General features: G+C 54.4%; 1 protein-coding gene across 13 annotated transcripts in view; it reads left to right on the plus strand.

Moving 5' to 3' along the window:
* Pcbp3 (poly(rC) binding protein 3) overlaps window positions 1-19,200 on the plus strand; it is a 180,679-nt gene extending 161,479 nt beyond the window's left edge. For 5 of the 13 annotated variants that reach the window (XM_090350672.1, XM_090350724.1, XM_090350758.1 and 2 more), the window contains 6 exons: window positions 2,022-2,063; window positions 11,488-11,566; window positions 12,157-12,216; window positions 14,529-14,581; window positions 17,394-17,563; window positions 18,522-19,200. In XM_090350672.1, coding sequence (XP_090206798.1) covers window positions 2,022-2,063; window positions 11,488-11,566; window positions 12,157-12,216; window positions 14,529-14,581; window positions 17,394-17,563; window positions 18,522-18,558 — 441 coding nt within the window. In that variant the 3' untranslated portion in view covers window positions 18,559-19,200. Of the gene's footprint in view, window positions 1-2,021; window positions 2,064-11,487; window positions 11,567-12,156; window positions 12,217-14,528; window positions 14,582-16,325; window positions 16,385-17,393; window positions 17,564-18,521 lie in introns of those variants that run through there. The other 8 variants (XM_090350690.1, XM_090350733.1, XM_090350775.1 and 5 more) reach the window with 4 other exon arrangements.
* Window positions 19,201-19,767: the final 567 nt, after the last annotated feature.

Genomic DNA, 19,767 nt, shown 5'->3' on the forward strand with positions numbered 1-19,767 from the left:
AGGAGCCTAGGAGGCCTGTCACCATACACTAGGGCAATCTGATCTGTGTCCTTGTAGATGGGCGGGCTACAGCCACAAGGAAGTCACTTCTGCACCCCAGACAACTCAGGAGAGGTGCTAAAGCCAAGTTAGGGGGTGTGGACGTTGATCAGTCCTGAGACAGCAAGGTCACCTGAGGACTGCCCCTGTGCCCAGGACGGGGAGTGGAGGGAGGGAGGGAGGGAGACCCCTGAGGACTGCCCCTGTGTCCAGGACGGGGCGTGGAGGGAGGGAGGGAGACCCCTGAGGACTGCCCCTGTGTCCAGGACGGGGCGTGGAGGGAGGGAGGGAGGGAGACCCCTGAGGACTGCCCCTGTGTCCAGGACGGGGCGTGGAGGGAGGGAGAGAGGGAGACCCCTGAGGACTGCCCCTGTGTCCAGGACGGGGCGTGGAGGGAGGGAGGGAGACCCCTGAGGACTGCCCCTGTGTCCAGGACGGGGCGTGGAGGGAGGGAGGGAGACCCCTGAGGACTGCCCCTGTGTCCAGGACGGGGCGTGGAGGGAGGGAGGGAGGGAGGGAGACCCCTGAGGACTGCCCCTGTGTCCAGGACGGGGCGTGGAGGGAGGGAGGGAGGGAGACCCCTGAGGACTGCCCCTGTGTCCAGGACGGGGCGTGGAGGGAGGGAGGGAGGGAGGGAGACCCCTGAGGACTGCCCCTGTGTCCAGGACAGGGCGTGGAGGGAGGGAGACCTCTGAGGACTGCCCCTGTGTCCAGGACAGGGTGTGGAGGGAGGGAGGCAAACCCTTAAAATGTCAGGTATAGATGCTGCAGGTGCTTGATCCCTCTTGAACTTATGGCCCCCAAGGCCAGGCCCCTCAGTGCTATGCTGAGAGGTGCACAGGTTGGTGCAGAAATGAAGAAATGTCACCGTGGCCCAGGGTCATGAAATTCCTCTTCGACATGTAGGGTAAAGGGGGCAGCAGTCCCCTAGCATCCCAGCTGCTGGGCCTGGCAGGAGCAAACCACTGGCAGCAGTATCACAAGACAGGTGGCCAGGTCTGCAGGCCTGCTCTCCCCAGGGACACCTTCCCTGGGGCCCCTGGGGCTTGGTGATCTGATGAGATTCTTTCACTTACTCTGTGGCCCAGTGGGGCCAGGCCTGACCGGCTCCTCCCCTGCGGCACTGGGTCCCTGTGGGGCAGTTGATAAGCTTTGAACTCTTGAGTTTGGGTTATTACTGATGAAAACACTTGACAAACTCAAGCCGTATAGGGAATCTGGGATCCACAGGAGTGGTGTGATCTCCCCTGAGGTGTCTGTCACAGAGCCCTGTGTCTCTCCTGTGCGCCCCTCCCCCGCCCCGAGCTGTGTGCCAGGCCTGAGAGGTCTTGCTCTCCCTTGACTCAATGTGGTTGATTTGTCTGAATCACTAACGGTGTGTTACTGAAGAGACCATGGAGGTCCCTGCTCCACTGGGGCTGTGCGGGGAAGCAGGCAGGAGGAGTGTGCGGGGAGGGGGCGTGTGCCAGGGGAGGGGCCATCTCAACTGGCCCAGTTACAGATCCGACCCAAGGAGAGCCTCAGAGACCCCACTGACTGAAGATTTGATACGGAAGATGACAGATTGGGTCAGTCCTGTGATTCACTGAGTTCCATTTTCTTCGTCTGTTTTTGACAAAGCTGATTTTGGTCTCTACAGTTTTTCTGTTTAGATGCCATGAGTGTATTTAATTGGGTAACAGTAGACCTCTTATGGGAGATAGAGTGGGTCCTCTTTGTTTCCTTTTACAGAAATTTTGGGGTGTCTGGGCTTGGCCACTGGGCTTTCTGTGGCTCCCCTGGGCACACTACCTGTCTGCCTCTCCGCCCTCACATCAGTGGCAGGATTTGCCTCTGCTCCAAGAAAGGAGGGCAGGTCGAGGTGCACCTCTAGGGGGAGCTGCCACTCGGGGATCCTTGTCACCCAGGGTGACCTCCTGCGGGTGGCAAGCCCAGACCCCCTGCACTGTGGGCTGAAAGTCTCTCTTCCTCTCTCTCTCCAGGCCTACACCATCCAGGGACAATACGCCATCCCACACCCGGATGTGAGTTTTCACTCTGTCTCCCTTCCATTCCTCTCTTATTATTGTGTATCTACTTGCATGCTGCTGTTAATTGCTACCAATATTAATATTACACAATAATATTAATCAGTTTTCTCAGTGTCCCTGACCTGTGTTGTATCCATATAACCTTGAGTAACCTTTTCACCCCTTAGCACTAATTCTGCTTGTGTTGAGGACTTGGCCTGATGTCAAAATTGTTTTCATTGCTGCAGTCCAGGACCTCCCTCCCATACCTGCAGAGGGCTTTGTGCACTCCTTCCCACGAGACAGGTGCCACGGCCGAGTGGGCAGGGTGGCCCTGACCAGCTATGGCCAGGGTGCAGGACCTTATGTACACCCATGGAATTAGGCAGCACTATCAAAACAGACCTTCCTAGGTATCCTGGGAAGATTGTGCACCTGTGCTGAACCCAGCACAGAAGTACCCAGTCCTCTGGTGTACAGAAAGCCTGCAGGCCCCGAATCTCCTTCCAGAGTTAATAAGATGCCATGTGGGGTGCGTGAGCACTGGAACTAGTGTCGGGGTCTCTGAGCTGGACCTGTGGTGCTGCTGTGTGTGCTAAGTCCTCTCAGACATTCCCGGCAGCTCCTAAAGGAGCCTGTGGGGCAGAGAGACCTCACTGCAGGAAGGCAGGAAGGCAACAGGAGGTACTCAGGTAGGGGAACCCTGAGTCTTGAGGGACCAAAAGATAGAAAAGGCGTGTGTGTGTGTGTGTGTGTGTGCGCGTGTGTGTGTGTGTGTGTATGTGTGGGTATCCTGGGGCTGAACTCGGGTTTTTGCACTCCCTAGCATTTCAAGCATACCTTTACTTCTGGCTTTCTGGTGCTGAATGGGAGATAAGAGAGTCTCACTTCTTTCCTGCTCAGGCTAGCTTCAGTCATGATCCTCACGTCTCACACTCCTGAACAGCGAGGGTAGCAGGCATGAGCCACCTGCACCCAGCTAAAGGGCATTCTTGAAAAACTTTAGGGTGATGGTCAATGGACCATGTTGAGAAGAGCTACGAAGACACAGGAGAGGGAGAAGACAGCCAACCCGGGGGAAGCTGCAGCACCCTGCAGCTAACCGAAATATCTTTTCTTGACCCATTTTGAACATTGCCAGGCTTGTCGGCTCTCCTGGAGCTGTGTCCTGTCTGAGCCTTGCCACTGGCCAGGCCATCCCCCTCCTGCAGGCTCTGCTTTGGAGTCAGGCAGGAAAGAGACACTTGGTTGGTTGAGATTAGCAGGCAAAGAAGGTAAGGGTTTAAGAATTCATTCACACTAAATATTTGAAATATGGATTCAATTCCTTATCATTGCAAAATGCAAATCAAATGCTAGGGGAACACTGATGAGAAAAGCCTTTCTCTCCCTCGCTCAGAGCTGTGTCCCGCACTCTTGGTCTTAGATCCTGGGGGTGCTGCCAGGACTCTGAGTGAGCAATGTCATGCCCCCAGGTCATTGATGCAGATGTTTGCCTGTGACTACGGGAGGCGGAGGCCCTGGGCCACATTTCTTCTGGCCAGAGCCTACTGCTAAGGCTGTAGTTGGCCTGACTTAACTGGCAGCACTGAGTGCAGTGAGAGTATGTGTTCCCATTCTGGTACATTCAGGGCAGGCCACTGAGAAAGGCTCATAGAACACTTGGAGTGATGGGAGATCGGGGGACAAGAGCCTGACCTCCAGATGGCCCCGTTTTCCGCAGCGCGGGACAGGCAGCCCCATAACATAGTGTGTGTAGAAGCCACCTCAGAGCTTAGCTGTCTGATCTGGATGAGGCTATTTAACTCAAAGAGGCATCTTCATTGATGGACAAGATTAATGCTTATCTGTCTTCATGCCAAATAGTAAAGTCAGATGCTGGGGCCTGCAGGGTCTGATTGGCAGATGCCTTGTCAGTGTCTATGGCAGTGGGTCTGAACCCTCACTGGAGAGGAGTCCGAAGCCCTCCCTGCCCCTCTGAGGTGAAGCCAGGGACATCTAGGGAAGTGTGTTTCTGATCTGGGGGACTCAAATATGAGAGAGATGGTTGCCATGTTGCTTGATTTCTGTTTTTTCTCTGTGGCTCCCCTCAGTATCTCTTAATGGGAAGTTTAACAGATTATTTCAGGTTAGTTTAAACTAATGTACAACTGATGCTATGGTTGTCTGTGTATGATGAGGGTGCTATGATTTGGATGCTTACGTGGAAACCTGATCAGTGGTGATGCTCTCAGGAGGCAGGGTCTCTGTCAAGATTGGGTCTTGAAGGTACCTCATGAAACAGCCTCTCGGGGTGATGGAGGGGGGTGGGTTGGGGAAGTCTCCTCCTCCTTCTCTCTGCTACCAAAACAGAGCAAAGTACTCATCTGGAAACAGAGACAAGAATTTACCCATCATAAAGCCATCTGGCATCTTGATCTTGGACCTCTGGCCTCCAAAACTGTGAGCAGTAAATTCATGCTGTCTATAAATTACCCAGTGTATTTTGTTAGAGCAGCAGATAAAGACTAGGACCTTAATTATTTTATCATGAAAAGATTCCTGTCGACATCATCCTATTTTCACTACCAAGGTCATGTGATTTGTGAGCAGAGTGGGAACTTAAAGATGTCTTTCTTGCAGGCACATTAAAATGGAGGGCTTGCGCAATCACTCGAAAAATCCACATAAATCAAGGGTTTTGTGACACAGAGGATAATGCTTGGGATATAATTGTTATCTGTGCTCAGGACTCAGTAGGAATATTTGCTTACGTATTTGTTTTGTGCCAGCACTGGGGTTTGAACTCAGGGCCTCATGCACTTGCCGGGCTTCTTCACTCATGGCTGTTAGAGGCATACCTTTACTTCCTCTTACTGGGAATTTTTAAAGCTTCAATTTTTTAGAATGAAAATATAGTTATAGGAAATGTTAACTTTTATTTTACAGTGTAATTGAACACAAAGTTTACCTCAGTCAAAGTGGTTGGTCTATATAAATATATACGCATATACATATTTATGTACTATGCATATGTGTGCATGTATTTACTGCAGTCAATTTTAGCAACTTCCTTCCTTATCTGAACATGTGGACTCGTGACTCAGACACATGGACTATAGAGATTTGTTTTTAAAATCTGAGTATTCCTTAGCTATCCTGGGGACATGCACATTTTCAACACCTAATTTTAAGCAGTGCTTTTGAGCTAGCACTTATTAAAATCATCCTTGCTGGAGACTTTCAGTTTCCTCTGTTTGTCCACGTGCTCCTTTACCCAGACCCTCCAGAACTTCTCCAGCTCTCCAGGCGTGGGCATTGTGAACAGGTATGAAGTGCCATTGGGCCGGGAGTGGCCCACACACTCCGGTCCATTCCTGTTCTCTGAGACAGCAGCTCACCAGTTGTGGAAAATTTCCAAGAACTTTGGCATCCATGAAATGGACACGCAGCAGCTGTAAAGAGTGACCGTGCACCTTTGTGTCCAGTTTACTACATGACCACCCAGTGGGTGTGGAGAGTGACCATGCACTCTTGTGTCCAGTTTTTGATGCCTTGGAAAGCAGCTGCATGCCTCCACATCCCAGTAGCACCCCTGAGGTACAGCTTTGGAAATGCAGAAAGGAAACCTCACCAAGACCTGAGGCATAGGAGTGACGCAGAGACCAAGCCTCAGTGGACTTGAGAGGGGCAGCTGCTCAGCGCCTCACCCCTGCCCCCCACTCTTGGTATTTGCACTTCAGTGCCATCATCAGGAGAATAACCACACTGTGTGTTGTTGTGGCAGCTTGTGTGGGGCCACAGCCTGATAAACTCATCATAACTTGAAAATACACTCAGTGCACCCCATTCACTGAGCATCCCAACCTGGCAGAGCTGCACCTGGAGAGTGTGGACTGCTCACCCCAAATCCCAGGCCTGCCGGGGTGCCAGAGCTCGTTAATGCCATCTGGCACCCTAAGAGTCTCAAACAGCATCTGGACACGGTGACTCCTACCTGTAACTAGCTACTCAGGAGGCTGAGATCTGAGGATCGTGGTGTGAAGCCAGCCCCAGCAGGAGAGTCTGTGAGACTCCAGTGAATCACCAGGAAACCAGAGTGAAGCTGTGGCTCAAGCATTAGAGCAAAACAGCTCAGATACAATACCCAGGCCCTGAGTTCAAGCCCCAGGACCAACACCAAAAAAAACAAAAAGTTGTTAATACATATCATTAGGCCAGAAAAATACCAGAATCCAAAGTACATACTGCATGAGAACATCATAAAGTCTGAAAATTCTAAATCACAGGCTATCTGGAGTACCCTCAGAACAGCCTCAAACTGTCTGAATCCTTATACTAGTGTTTGATTTCTGAATCATTCGCTTATTAACATCCCTATCATTTAGAGGGATACTGAAAGCAGGCAAAACTAAAAACAACCGCATAGTGATCTTGATAGAGAATCCAGCACCTCCGCTTTCCTCTGATCCAGTGCTCCTCCCTGACCCTTTTTCTCCTGAGCTTTGCATGTGGAGCTCAGGAACATCCTTACACACCTGAAGAAGCAGACATTCTAAGAAGCTCCCTTGGCAGGGATGAAGAGCCGGCATGCTCTGCGTGGCACAAAGGGTGTGACCTTCCCGAGGAGTTAAGAAGGCACCATGACCTACTAAGACGCTTGTTCTGGTGCATCTTGAGAAGCATGTGAAGTCCTCCAAGGATGGGCAGCAAGATGCTGCATCAGTTTTGCCCAGGGCCTCTGATAGGCCCACACAGGGCTCAGGATATCGGCATAGTGAAGCTTGTTCACATATGAAGATGGTAATGCTGTGTACTGCAAAGCTTTGTAAAGACTGCTTTGGAGTGTTTCTCCCTTGCACTGCTTAGGACCCTGTAGGGAGTGGAATGAGATCACCCTTCCACTGACAGTAGAAGAAGAGGAAATTGTTGATAGCTTCTTGTGGCTGCCAGCTAATGCCACCACTCCTTGGCTCTGAGCCTGACTTCTTCCAGGGTCCTGGAATGGGCATGCTGGAGAGGCTTCTCCTGGCACTCCCTCCACCAACAGAGCAACTATATTGTATATCACAGAATAAGAGGTCCAGAGTAGCCTTCCTTCCCTGCCCCGCTCCCCTCTGGAGAACACAGCCATCTCCCACTGAGCTGCAGCCTGACTTTGGCATCCATCCTTCACCTGCCCCACAGCAAGCTATCTGTGATCAGCTTACTGTAGGTCTTGTGTGTGTGCCAGCATCTGAAAAGCCCTGGAAAGGAGGACTGATGGGACCCAAGACACCCAAGAGCTAGCCCTGAGAATTTTCTACAATTCAAGTACTAGAGATAACCAGAATAAGAATAGAACAGAGGAGCCAGGTATGGTGCTTCATGCCTTAATCTTAGCTCTCCAGAAGAGGCTGGCACAGAAGAATCTTGAGTTCAAGACCAGAACTGGCTACATAGTAATATCCTATCTCAGAAAAGAAGAGGAGAAGGAAAAGGAGAACAAAGCAGCAGCAGCTGGATGGCAATGGAAGGAAGAAGAGGAAGCAGCTGCATGCCTTTCTGACATGCCAGGCTACACTGGAGACTGGACATGGTGGAGTGAGCTTGTGATCCAGCAACGATGTGAAGCTGGAAAAGTAGGCAGTCATAGTCCAGGTGTGTGCCTGGTGGAAAGCGAGACCTGCTCTGAATAGTCCAGGGTAGGGCTGACGTGTGGCTCTGCAGAGTGTGAAGCCCTGAATTCAGCACTAACGAAATGAGAGAGACGTTATTAACTAGGAATGAGGAGTGAGAAATATAGCTGTTTTCACCAGCAACAATGGCCGTCAGAAAATAGTAGCATAGTAAAGGAAAGTGACAATGCAAAAGATGGTCTCTTCCAAGGACCAAAATGTGTCCGTTTGTAGACAGATGGCAAAGACCAACTAGCCTACAGAAATCACTTTTTAATGGCTATTCTTTAGAAAGAAGGGAAATTATATCAAAAGGAAGGCTGGACTTGAAAGAAGGAATGGTGAACAAAGGAAACTGGAGGCATTTTGGCAAATCAACACAAACGTAATCTTTTACATCACCATTCATGTTCTCTACAGGATGGAATGAATACAAGTAGATAAAAATAGTGCATGTAGCCAGGTACTAGTGGCTCATGCCTGTAATCCTATCTTCAAGGGGAGCAGTCTGAGGACTGACAGTTCAAAGCCTTCTAGGAGAAGGAAAGCCCATGAGATTCTTATCTCCAATTACCACCAGAAACTAGGAAGTGGAGCTGTGGCTCAAGTGGTAGAGTGATAGCTTTGAGCAGAAGAGCTGAGGAACAGTACCCAAGCTCTGAGTTCAAGCCCCATGACCACCAACAACAACAAAAGTACACGTGAACTGTTTTTATGCCCCAATGTGCTTTTTGTACTCTCTGGGAGGCATAGAACGATTTATGTTCTAAAGCCACAGAAAAAGAATCAACTAAAAGAAAAACAGGGCTGAGGATAGAGCTCAAGTAGTAGACTTACTCGCCTAACATTCAAGGCTCCGAGTTAAAATCCAGTACTGCCTAAAAAAACCCAAAATATTAAATGAAGAGAGACATACCATATCCATTAATAGAAACACAAGTATTACAAAGATGTTAGTTTTCCCCAATCAATATATGAATGCAATATAATTCTAAGCCAAATTTTGTAAGACTTTTTGAGGACATTAAAATATTAATTTGGTATAGAAAAGCACCATTCAAGAATCATCAATATGTCCATGAGAATAATAAGATTTTCCCTGGCAGATGCAGAGAATTTCTGTGAGGTAATAACTCAGATAATGCAGCTTGGGTACAGGGAAAGACCAACAGAGCAGTGGACCAGCTGAGAGCCCAGGGGCTGAGTTTGAATAAACACACTGTCATGAAAGCCTCCGGGTGCAAACCCTGAAAGAAGGGGCCACCACAAATGTGGCTGGACAGGGAAACTGGGCCTTGAGACAATAAAAAACGAGGGCACGTACCAAAGAAACATGGGTCTGTGCCTGAACTACAAGGGGCTTTGGTGAGTCCGCAGCTTGGTAAGATTAGACTAGAGACACTTCCTAGAAATGCCTGCGTGAGCTGCATAGATACTTCTGCACTTGTGTGTTACATTCTGATACAATGTCAAGTGGAAAGAGTAAGAGGTGCCCTGTGGTAGAACACCTTCCCTTTCCTCTCCCCTTCTACCTGCTGTTTTCCTTCCCTCCCTTGCCCAAAACTGAGAGTTTAGGATTTACTCGTATCTTCAGATGAAGCAGAAAGCCACCAGGTGCTCAGTTCTGCTCCCTCTTTAGAACAAAATGTCCAGAGTTCCACAGGGTGCAGTGGCTCGACTGGAGCAGATGCCCACCCGCTGTGCAGTAGCTGGCCGACCCTGTCCCTGTACCACCACTCTGCATTCATGAGTGGGGACATCTGTTGCTATTGTGGCGAGTTCTTCATGATGAGCAGAGTATGTATTGAAATAGGAAGGGCCAGAGTTTGGGCCTTGCTGAGCCACTGCATGTCAGAGTCTGGGAGTAATAGACCCAACCTTGGAGATTGGTTTCTGTCCCCCGTGGGCCAGGGCTCAAGAGCACCAAAGTGGATGAGGGTCACCATGTGGCCTGCAGGGAGTGGCAGAGGCAGTGAGCAACGAGGAAGCTTGGCCATTGTGGCCCACACTGACATGCAGACAGCCCCCTCCCTATCTCTTATGGACCCCATTTTACAGAGGCGGGAGCAGCGGCCTGTTCAGGCACATTGCCATGACAGCCTATGCCCCGCCTTCTTCCTCATCCCTGGTCATCCTGACCCTGGTTCCCAGGGATGCTGAGGCAGAGGAGAGGGTCTGCCCTGGGAACATGGACTCTGGAGTGTGAGATCGGGAGGCAGAGGGTGGCTGTCGGGACTCCGCAGGCACAAAGGTCTCCACAGGGTGCTTCCCACAGACCCACGGTGCCAGGCCCTGCAGGCTGCCTCTCTATCTTCCTATGACTTGCCCGTCTCTCATCAAGGCCCTGTGCATATTCCATTTCCTTCTGCAGACCCGTAGTGCAGAAGTGGCTCTGGCCCTCCACTACTGGCCTGGCATGGCCCTATGCAGTCCCTGAAACTTGGGCTGGTGCTGGGGACAGGCCTAGATATTCTCTTCTGGCCTTTGTCAAGCATGTCACTCCAGTGGGGCAGATACAGATGTGACCGTATGGAAGCCCAGCAGTGCCTGCCTGAGACAGCAGCTGTGGGACATGCCAGGCTTGACTGTTCGCCTTCTGTCCTGCTACAACCTTGCACATGTCACCTCTTCGGTGGGCCCTAGAGCTGAAGCTGACACCAAGTAACTGATCCTCCCAGACCAAGCTGCTCTGGGCACGTTGGTCAGGTTTCCCCTAAACAGGCCCAGCCTAGGTCCAGAAGCTTAGGGGAGCCAAGAAGCTAGGGACCCAGAGGAGTAAGGCTGCTTTGAGGACAGGCTCAGGTGTCCTTGTCTTTCCAGGGGAAGGAGGGTGCCAGGTGTGGGAATGGGCAGCCGTCCCAGGAGCCCTGCTCTCGGGAGTCTGGGCACAGTGCTGAAAAGCACTGGACAGATACTGGATCCTAGTGCCGCTTCCAGAAGGGACAGGACCGTGTTCTCTCTGAAGCAGACATCCATACAGCAGCCATTCCCACTCACCCGAGGACAGCAGCGCCACTTCCGTGGCCCCACCCAGCAGCCTCTGTGCTCTTCTCATAGTCACCACCTCTGCCAGCTCTGCTGGCTGTCTTGGAGCAGCAATACCAGCCCAGGTCCACCTGAATCCGTGGCATGCCCACACAGACCTCTCTGTGAATGGCTTACAGAAAAGCCAACTGAGGGAGCCCAGAACCTTCTGTTCTGGATCCCAAGCTCTGCAAAGGGTATGGGTACCCTGAGCACTCCACCTGCCCTCTCCAAGTGATGCCAGTTCTGCCACATTCTCCTTTTCTCTTCCGTTGCCCTTAACGAAGCCCAGGTGAAATGCCTAGGGAAGCCATATGCCAGCGTTCCCCTTGAGTAGCCTTGTAGCTGCCTGGGGCCGAGAAGCAGCTTCTGCATGAGCGCTGTGCCCTCAAGTCCCTCCCCCTACCACGCTACTGCAAGGCCGGGCCCAAGCACAGGCTGGGACAAGGACTAAGGGAGGGTTTGCCTTGCTGTGCCCCACAGGTGCCAGCGTGAGCCTGCCATGCCAGTCTTGGGATCCCGGCTGTGCCCCTCAGATCCGAGGCCCCATGGGGTCTCACCCTGTGGGGAGGCGTGGCTGGCTAAGGCCTCTCAGCTACCAACATCCAGGCCCATTGGTTCACCCAGGCCAAGTCCTTGAATCCTGCTGCAGCGTCTGCCATGTGTCCGCATGGCCCCTCTGAGCCTGTCTGTTCTGTTACTGCCATTTTTAACTTGGTGTGACTGACTGTACTCGATAACAATAACCTTCTTAGCTCTCATGTCCCTCCTACCCCCAGCAGTTGACCAAGCTCCACCAGCTGGCTATGCAGCAAACCCCCTTTCCTCCCCTCGGACAGACCAACCCCGCTTTCCCCGGTACGTACCCAGCTGCCCTTTTCTGACCTTCTCTTCCTACCTGGGGAGTTTTTCTCTCTGTGAACTGTCTATCCAGTGCAGCAAGTGTGTTCACAGTCAGATCTTTGAGTGCTGAGCGTTGTGGCTGAGGGTGGCAGGGTCAGCCTGGCTCCACTGTGGGCTGTCTGACCTTTGGCTTCCCGTCCTTGCCCTTCCATGGTCTGTGTGCACAGCACCCCCCACCCCAGGCCATCTCAGGCAACTCTTGCTGCTCTGGAGCAAGTGCTCCCTGCTGCAATGTGGCTGTGCTGCAGAGGGGCAGAGGGGTGACTTGGCCCCAGAGGCACACCCTGAAATAGCAGTGACAGGAGCCAGCCTCCGCCCAGAACTGCCATGGGGCAGCCAGAGCAGCTGGCCACTGCCTAGTCAGGCTACTGCAGTGAATGTCCCTCCACAGAGGCAGAGCCAGCCGCCTGGGGCCACACAGAACCCACCAGCCATCGGTGTCAGCTGTGCGTGCGCCAGTCATATTTTGAGCTTCCCTAGTTGAAGGGAACTTGCTTATCTCCTTGAGGGCAAAACATTAAATCTGTCTCTCCTTTGCTCTCCAGGAGAAAAGCTGCCTTTACACTCCTCCGAAGAAGCTCAAAATCTGATGGGCCAGTCGTCAGGTAAAATAGGCCGCAGTGCCATGGGGCAGGCCAGGGCCATGCACAGAGAGAGGGACCCCTGTGCCTGAGGCCTGTGCCAGGTACCCACTTTGGCCAACAGCTGGCAGCTTCCTGTGCTTCAGGCCATGGATGCACCTTGGGCCCTGCTAGGAGCCAGGAGGCGGCTCTGTGGTCATGCTAGGGTCCGATGGCAGGGCTGCCTCAAGGTCATCCAGGTGGCCCAGGCAGGGTGTGCCTGTGTGAAGAGAGCCATCATGCGGTCACTCGTCCTCATGGCAGCACAACCTGTAGAGCCTGCAGTGGAGATGGAGCTGGGGTAGCTGTGGTGCAGCTTTTTGGAGATGTGTTTCCTTGGAAGTAGGAGTGGCGCTTAGAAGTTGGGTCTGTGCTCTGTGTGCCTGCACTTCCTCCTGTTCTTTGGTGCTTGCTGCCAGCTGCGGGTGCTTTGAGAGCACAGAGGACAGGCTGGGGTGAGCAGAGCCCTGGGTGCTTGTGAGGGAAATGCCACATGTAGCTGCAAGATGCCACCCTGTGCTCGCCCCCTGGGCTGGGGCTCCCAGAGCTATAGTCATCAGTCTCAGTCTCCCAATACCCTGCCCCACCAGCCCAGTCGCAGAGGAAGGTGGCATGACAGGTGTGGGCCACAGCTGCTGAGGGAGGCTCGCCAAACCACTGGCTCTTTCCCTGTGCCAAGGTGACGGCTGATGAAGCCACTTCCTGAGGCACATGCTTTAAGCGGACCTGTTCCCACACCAGCCACTTCTCTGCAGTGCCTCTTAAAACCAGTGCTCACGCTGCCTCCCTCTGGCAGAGCATGCCCAGTTCAGCCACCAGCACAGCCCATGCCTGACTCTCCTGTGGCAGCTCAGGGACTCCAATCCAGGACTGCAGGGACCAAGAAAGTGCAGGAATGATACTTAAGATGTTCAAATGTAGAGGGCACAACCAAGTAACATTAAAGGTTGTTAAAGAAAATAAAAGGACAGACACTTATAATTTAGATAGGCGCAAGAAAGAGAGCCAAGTTTGGGGTCGGTTGATGCCCTCCTGGGCCGACTGCTGGCGTCTTACTGGCCGGGGACTTGCTGATGAGACAAGGCTGTGAGCAGGCTGTATACCTAGGGACTTGGGGAAAGAGGCAAGGCTGGAACAGGAGCTGAGAGAACAGCTGGTCCCAGGAGGAAGTGGGAGCTCAGGGGCACTGAGGGAGAGCTCTCGGGGAGACTGTGCGAGCAGGGACAGAGGAGGGACCAGCAAGGACACTGTGTAGAGAGAAGGCCTAGCTTTGGGGGCATTCTGAAGGCACAGCAGGGCCTGGCTGAGCTAGGCCTGATGTGGGGACCTTGTAGGGCTGGGCAGTGCAGGCCTCAGCTTCACGTGTGGGAATGTGGAGTACAGGTAGTACAGAGAGCCCTAGAGACACAGCCATGACTGCTTCTATCTCTGAGGCCTGGAACTGTACTTTCACTCTTCTGAGACAGGAGAAAGTGTACACTTGGACTTTGAGAAGTTGTCTGTTATCTGGTGGTATAAGCTGAGACCTGAGAAAATGAAAGCCTGGCCTTAGCTAGCTGCATATGGTGACACAGGCCTATAATCCCTGCACTCAGAAGGCCAAGCCAGGAAGATCTCATGCTTCAGATTTTCTGGAACTAGACTGAGATTTGTCATGGAAGAAAAGGAAGGGAGGAAAGGAGGGAGGGAGGGAAGATGAAACCTGGGCTTTTCATTGTTCAATGTAAGAAAGAAGTCTGCACACATGGAGCCCTCCCCTGGGTATAGCAGTTTATCTTGTCTCCGTGAAGCTGACACACCTCTGCTCCAAATTTGAAAAGCCTAAGGATGACCCACACTCTCCCAACCACTGCACGATGGCCTGTGGTTAGTTATGGCAGAAGCAGGGTTAATAGCTGGCTGGCTGCAGTAGAGCCATGGAAGGCTACAAGAGAGAGAAGGGGGTTCTGAGACAACCAAGAGAGAGCCAGGCCCTCTGGCCCCAGTGATCCCTGCTGCGGTGCTGGGCCCAGACCTGAGGCCTCATGAGCCCCTCCCCTAGGCCAGGGTGCTGGGGTGAATGCACACGCACAGTGGGGGTGAAGTCACAGTGCTCCCCCAAGGGAAAGGTGCAACGTTCTTGTGCTCAGGTGTTGTTTTCCTATGAGAGAGGAATGAGGACTGGGAGAGCTCTCAGGCCCTGGCCCTGGGCTATGCGGGCCGTCATTCTCAGCCAGCCAAGAAGAGTAAGGGGCAGGCCAGGAATGGCTGTGGGCAACCTTCCTGCTAGCCTAACCATGCGCCTTTGGTGTGCCCAGGTCTGGATGCCAGCTCCCCGGCCAGCACTCATGAACTCACCATTCCCAACGATGTGAGTATGCCCTGTGCCCTGCCCGCCCTCCTCACCCAGGCCCCAGCCCTGCGCCCCCGCCCTCCTCACCCAGGCCCCAGCCCTGCACCCCTGCCCTCCTCACCCAGGCCCCAGCCCTGCGTCCCCGCCCTCACCTCCCAGGGCCCAGCCCTGCACCCCTGCCCTCCTCACCCAGGCCCCAGCCCTGCACCCCTGCCCTCCTCACCCAGGCCCCAGCCCTGCGCCCCCACCCTCCTCAGCCAGGCCCCAGCCCTGCGCCCCCGCCCTTGTCACCCAGGCCCCAGCCCTGCACCCCGCCCTCACCTCCCAGGTCCCAGCCCTACACCCATCCTCCTCAGCCAGGCCCCGGCCCTGCGCCCCCGCCCTCATCACCCAGCCTTTGCCCACTGCAGGGGCCCAGTCTGCATCCTTTCCCTTGCCTTCCTGATGTCACCCACTACACAGTACCTGCTCTCATACCGCATGCCTTGATCTGCTTCTTCCCTCCTTTCCTATCTCAAGTTTTACCACTGCCTATAGAGGTGGGTGATTTTTACATCCCTAAGATAGCCGACAGTAATGGAGCAGGAACTACAGAACTAACTAGACGTCAGGTGCAGGCCGGGGCTGGGAGCCCTTGTCTCCACGATGTGTGAGGAAGTCCCACGTCACTGGAGGTTTGGGGTTCTCAGTAAAGTGGCTCCAACAGACCCAAAATTTGCTAGGTGACTGGATTCAGGAGGCCATAGGTTGTAGAAGCTTTCTAAATCATTGGATTATCTCAGGAGCAGGAGCAGGGGAGAGACAGTTCCTGGAAGGGAGCTGCCAGGGAGCGGCAGGGAAAGGGCTCGTGGGTACACAGGGGCCGCCCTCCACTCCACTTGTGTCTAGAGGCCGCCTCTGCTCTAGAGCTGGGCTTTCAGGAACCTTTTCCCCTCTGGTGCTTGCACCAGCCAGGTGGGAAACTGAAGCCCTGTCTCTTCCTGCATGTAGGCAAACCAAAGAAAGCACAGATTTGAGATGAAAGGGAATCCTGGTCTCAGTTGTGGATGGAGGGCAGGAGAGACCAAGCAGGCCATCAGAGACCTTGAGGCCATCTGGCTGGTACCTCTGACCAGCCTTCCGGGTCCCATGGTAGCTACAGGCCAGGCTCCGCACACATGGCAAGACCAGCCCCAGGACTGCTTCCCTGCTACGTGGCACACAGGCTCCCCAGCCTAGTGGTGTTGTTAACCACCTTGAGGTCCCAGGAATATTTCTGGGATTGGGCCAACTTAGCAGGTCCCAACACAGAGCCACCTTCCATGGGGTGTGCCACCGGCTCCTGCGCCCCCCTCCCCAGCCGCTACAGTCTTCCCATCGATGCATAGCCAGGGAGGGTCTCTCCTCCGCGGGCCCTCACATAAACCACCGCTTTGCCAACCTCAGGGCGAACACTCTTACCACACATGCATTCATGTTGAAATGGTCAGAAGGAGCACAGCAGAGCTGAGCTGGAGAGCCACGTGCCTGCGTCCTGTGGCTGCTGTGGAATGGAGGCGTGCCAGCTCCCCCCAGCCACCACCTAGGGAGGGGAGCCTGCTCCTTGGTAGGAAGACAGATCTCGTCTGCACACACAGGACCCTGGGCAGTCGGTCCTCTTGGGTTATCTGGACTAGAGGAAAAGGCCCAGGCCCTGGAGCCAGTGTTCTGTGCCTGGACGCTACGTGCCTCCTTAGACAGGAAAACACAGAACGCATTTTCCTGACACTCCCTTCATGTGCAGGTTTACCTCCTGGTCACAACAGGATTGGGCAGTGTCCAACACAGGCGCAGGCTGAGCCAGTAAGCACCCCACTTCTCTGCCCACCCATGAGGCTCAGGACTGCTCCCTGTTCCTGAGCAGCACCCTCCCTGGGGCTTTGGCTAGATAAGGAGCTAGGACCCCTGCACAACTCCCAGAGTGGGGCCAACAGCAGGACTGCCACAGGGCTGGGGGATTTCCACAGGTTTCCATAGCTGTGGAGGGACAGGGTGATGGCAGCATGAGCTCAAAGCTCCATGCCATTGGAACTTGCATCCCGACTTGGGGAGGCTGAAGGCAGGCCAACTTTCCCTGTACGTGGCCGTGGGCCTCCCCTCCGCACTGAAGGAGCCAGCCCAGGTGAGACCAGCAAGCGGGTCAGCTGCATCACCCTTCTCTGACTGGAGCATGGTGTCCACCCTGTCCCCGGGCTGGGACCCAGGAGGGCTCTGGGCAGCAGCAGCAGAACACACGGGTGTGGGTGGAAGAAGTCTCCCACCTGCCGACCACCTAGGCCACAGGTCACTGGCCCATCTGTAAACAGAGGCCACCAGGTAGAAAAGAAAGGAAGTGTCGGATGGGGAGATGTGTGTCCTCAGAACAGCACCCAGACCGTGAGAAGTCGGGGGGTAGCAACGCCACACATTCCTGAATACCCACATTTGTGACCTTCCTCTACGGCACAGCTGTCCATCCTCACCCTGCGGGGACAGCAGAATGATGCTGACCATGCCTGGCCTGGGGACGGCATCGGCCCCTGCCCAGCTCCGGCTCACTTGTAATCAGGATGATGAGGCCTTATGACCATTATTCCTCATAGGAAGGCACTGAGGCAGTAGTAGGCCTAGCGGACAAAGCCCAGGAACCGGGCCCTCCTCTGACCTGGCTCAGTGGGAGACACACTGGAGTGGGGGGGGGGGGTCTTAGGCCTGGTGGCCTGGCTTAGCCAGAAAACTGGCATTGATACTAGTAACTGTGAGTGAGACACGAGTTCTTATGGGTGCCTTGGGCTCCTCTGCTAAAACAGAATTCCCCCATCCTTTCCTCTAGCTAATAGGCTGCATAATTGGGCGTCAAGGAACCAAAATTAATGAAATTCGACAGATGTCTGGAGCCCAGATTAAGATTGCCAATGCCACTGAAGGGTCGTCCGAGCGTCAGATCACCATCACGGGGACCCCTGCCAACATCAGCCTTGCCCAGTACCTCATCAACGCCAGGTGAGCCACGTGGGCCAGAGGGCCGTGAGGGCCTCACTGGCCACCGCCTGCAGCTCTGCGTCCTGGCGGAGGCCCAGTGGGCAGAACGATGGGGGTGGTCTCTGTAGGCAGAGGCCATCCAGCTCCCCCCAGGGGCTGCACCTAGAGCTGGGTGCCATACAGCGTCAAGGGGCCCTGTGACTCAAGTGAGGGGCCTGGGTGGCCGGCCCCAGCCGCACCACAGAAGGAGAGCTGCTGGTTTTGTGTTTTGTCTCTGGCTCTCATTACTCATTGTCACAGACTGCTGTGGGACAGCACAGGACAGGGCCCTTCTGTCTGGAGCTGAGCCGGCTTGGCCAAAGCCAGCCTCCCACGGTGTAGCACACTGCACGCCAGGCAAGAAGATTGCTGTCACCCCGGTGGGGCGTCCCTGTGGGACCCCACCCCAAGCCCAGACAGAGTTATCTTTTCCTGTCTCTTTCTGCCACCTAACACCCCTCGTCCCTAAGCTGCCCCTGCAGCTTAGCCACCTTCCATCCTCAGGGAACAGGAGCCAGGCTGGGTGTGATGTTGACAAGCCCAGAGTGAGACTTCCAGCGCTCACCCCTCCCCCTATATCCCCCTCATGACCATCCCTCACCTCCCTCCCTCATCCCCCACTTCCCTGCCCCCATGGCACCATGCCCAGTTTGGCAGAGGCCTCTGACCACGTCCCAGCTGCTCTGGTGACAGATTTGAGGGCTGACATCCAGGAGGCTGTGCCCACCTGGAGGCGGCTAGTCCACTGGCCAGGGGCTTGGCCCAGAGGACCCAGCATGATGAAGTCCCCGTGGGCGAGAAGGGTTCGGTGTCTGGTCTGATGCTCTCCTCCAGTGTGCTGCCCGGTCCTGCGCACACCGCCTGCCAGGGGTAGCGCTGTCCCGGCAGCCCGTCTCCCCAGCAGGCTGTGACGCATGCCCTCTGCCTCTGTCTGTTCCAGGCTGACGTCTGAGGTCACCGGGATGGGCGCGCTCTAACCCTGCGCACGACCCAGCACACGCCCTCGGCCTCCTCGGTTCACCCCGCGCAGACTGCCGCTGGCGCCGCCCCTCCTCACAGAGCTGACTAGAGTGTGTTCTTTGCTGACAGAGGCCACCCTTGCGTAGCCATGCTGGCGGGTGTTAGTTTAGCCGTCTCCGTGTGTGGGCATGCTGCTCTCTACTTTAGTGCGCCAGTGGCTCCCGCCCGTGATGTTTTCAAGTGCACCCTTCCGTGTCCATGTGACCGTTTTGAGTTGGTTCGACGCTTTGGCAGCACTTCCAGTAATCTGCCCCCCGTGCTCTGAGAGCCTCCTCTCTCTCTTGTCCTGACTCAGTTTCCCCTAGAAACTGAGGTCTTGGCTCCTGTTTCTACCCCTGATCACATGCTGAAATCAGGGTTGTTGGATTTTTGTTGTTAGTTGTTTTTTTTTTTTTTCCTCAAGCCTGTGGAGAATGCCAGGAGTGAAGGGCCCTGAGCGTCTGAGTAGCAGGGTGGGTGCCAGCGTGCCAGGTGGCTTCCCAGGGACATCTCATACACCCTGGTGTGGCAGCATCCATGGCGCCGAGGCATCTTACAGGGTATTAGAGATCCAGGACTTGCCAGGACGCCCATCTATGCTCATCAGAATTCAATAAATGTTGTGCGCCTCCACCCTGTCTCTGGTTCCTCTCTTCCCCACACTGTGTGCCCACTGGGCCCCCTGCCAGTCAGAGGCCTTGGCGTCTTCTCACGTACACAAGCTAAGGTCTAACCCCGCTTTGGTGACTTGCATAGGCTCTGCCTACACTTTTCACGCCAGATGACTTTAAACATTACAATCTCACTCTTGTGCGGGCACCAAAATGCTAGGTTCCCGCCTGTGTACCTGCTTTCCCTGATGCTGGCTTGGCACCAATGGCTGGGCAAATGCCCATCACTGAGCCTGTCCACATCCCACTAGTGCAAGGCACAGTCTGCCCTTGCAATAAGCAGCTCCATGGGCCTGGGGCCTTTGCCAGCATGCTCCCCTCACGTGAGTCCCTCTGGCCCTTTCTCCAGCCCCAGGAGAGCTAGAGCTGGCCGGGAGCTTTTCCTCTCCTCTGTGCCTGTCCCAGCTCTGTGGACCCCGGCTGAGCTCCAATCTCAGATTCTCCAGAAGGCAAGTAGGGCTGGCTGAAGCTAGCAGACCCAAGGAGTCCATGCTGGCCTCTGCTGGCCTCTCCAGA

Source organism: Megascapheus bottae, chromosome 1 (assembly GCF_031878675.1).
Source record: "Megascapheus bottae isolate mThoBot1 chromosome 1, mThoBot2.hap1, whole genome shotgun sequence".
NCBI lineage: Eukaryota > Metazoa > Chordata > Mammalia > Rodentia > Geomyidae > Megascapheus > Megascapheus bottae.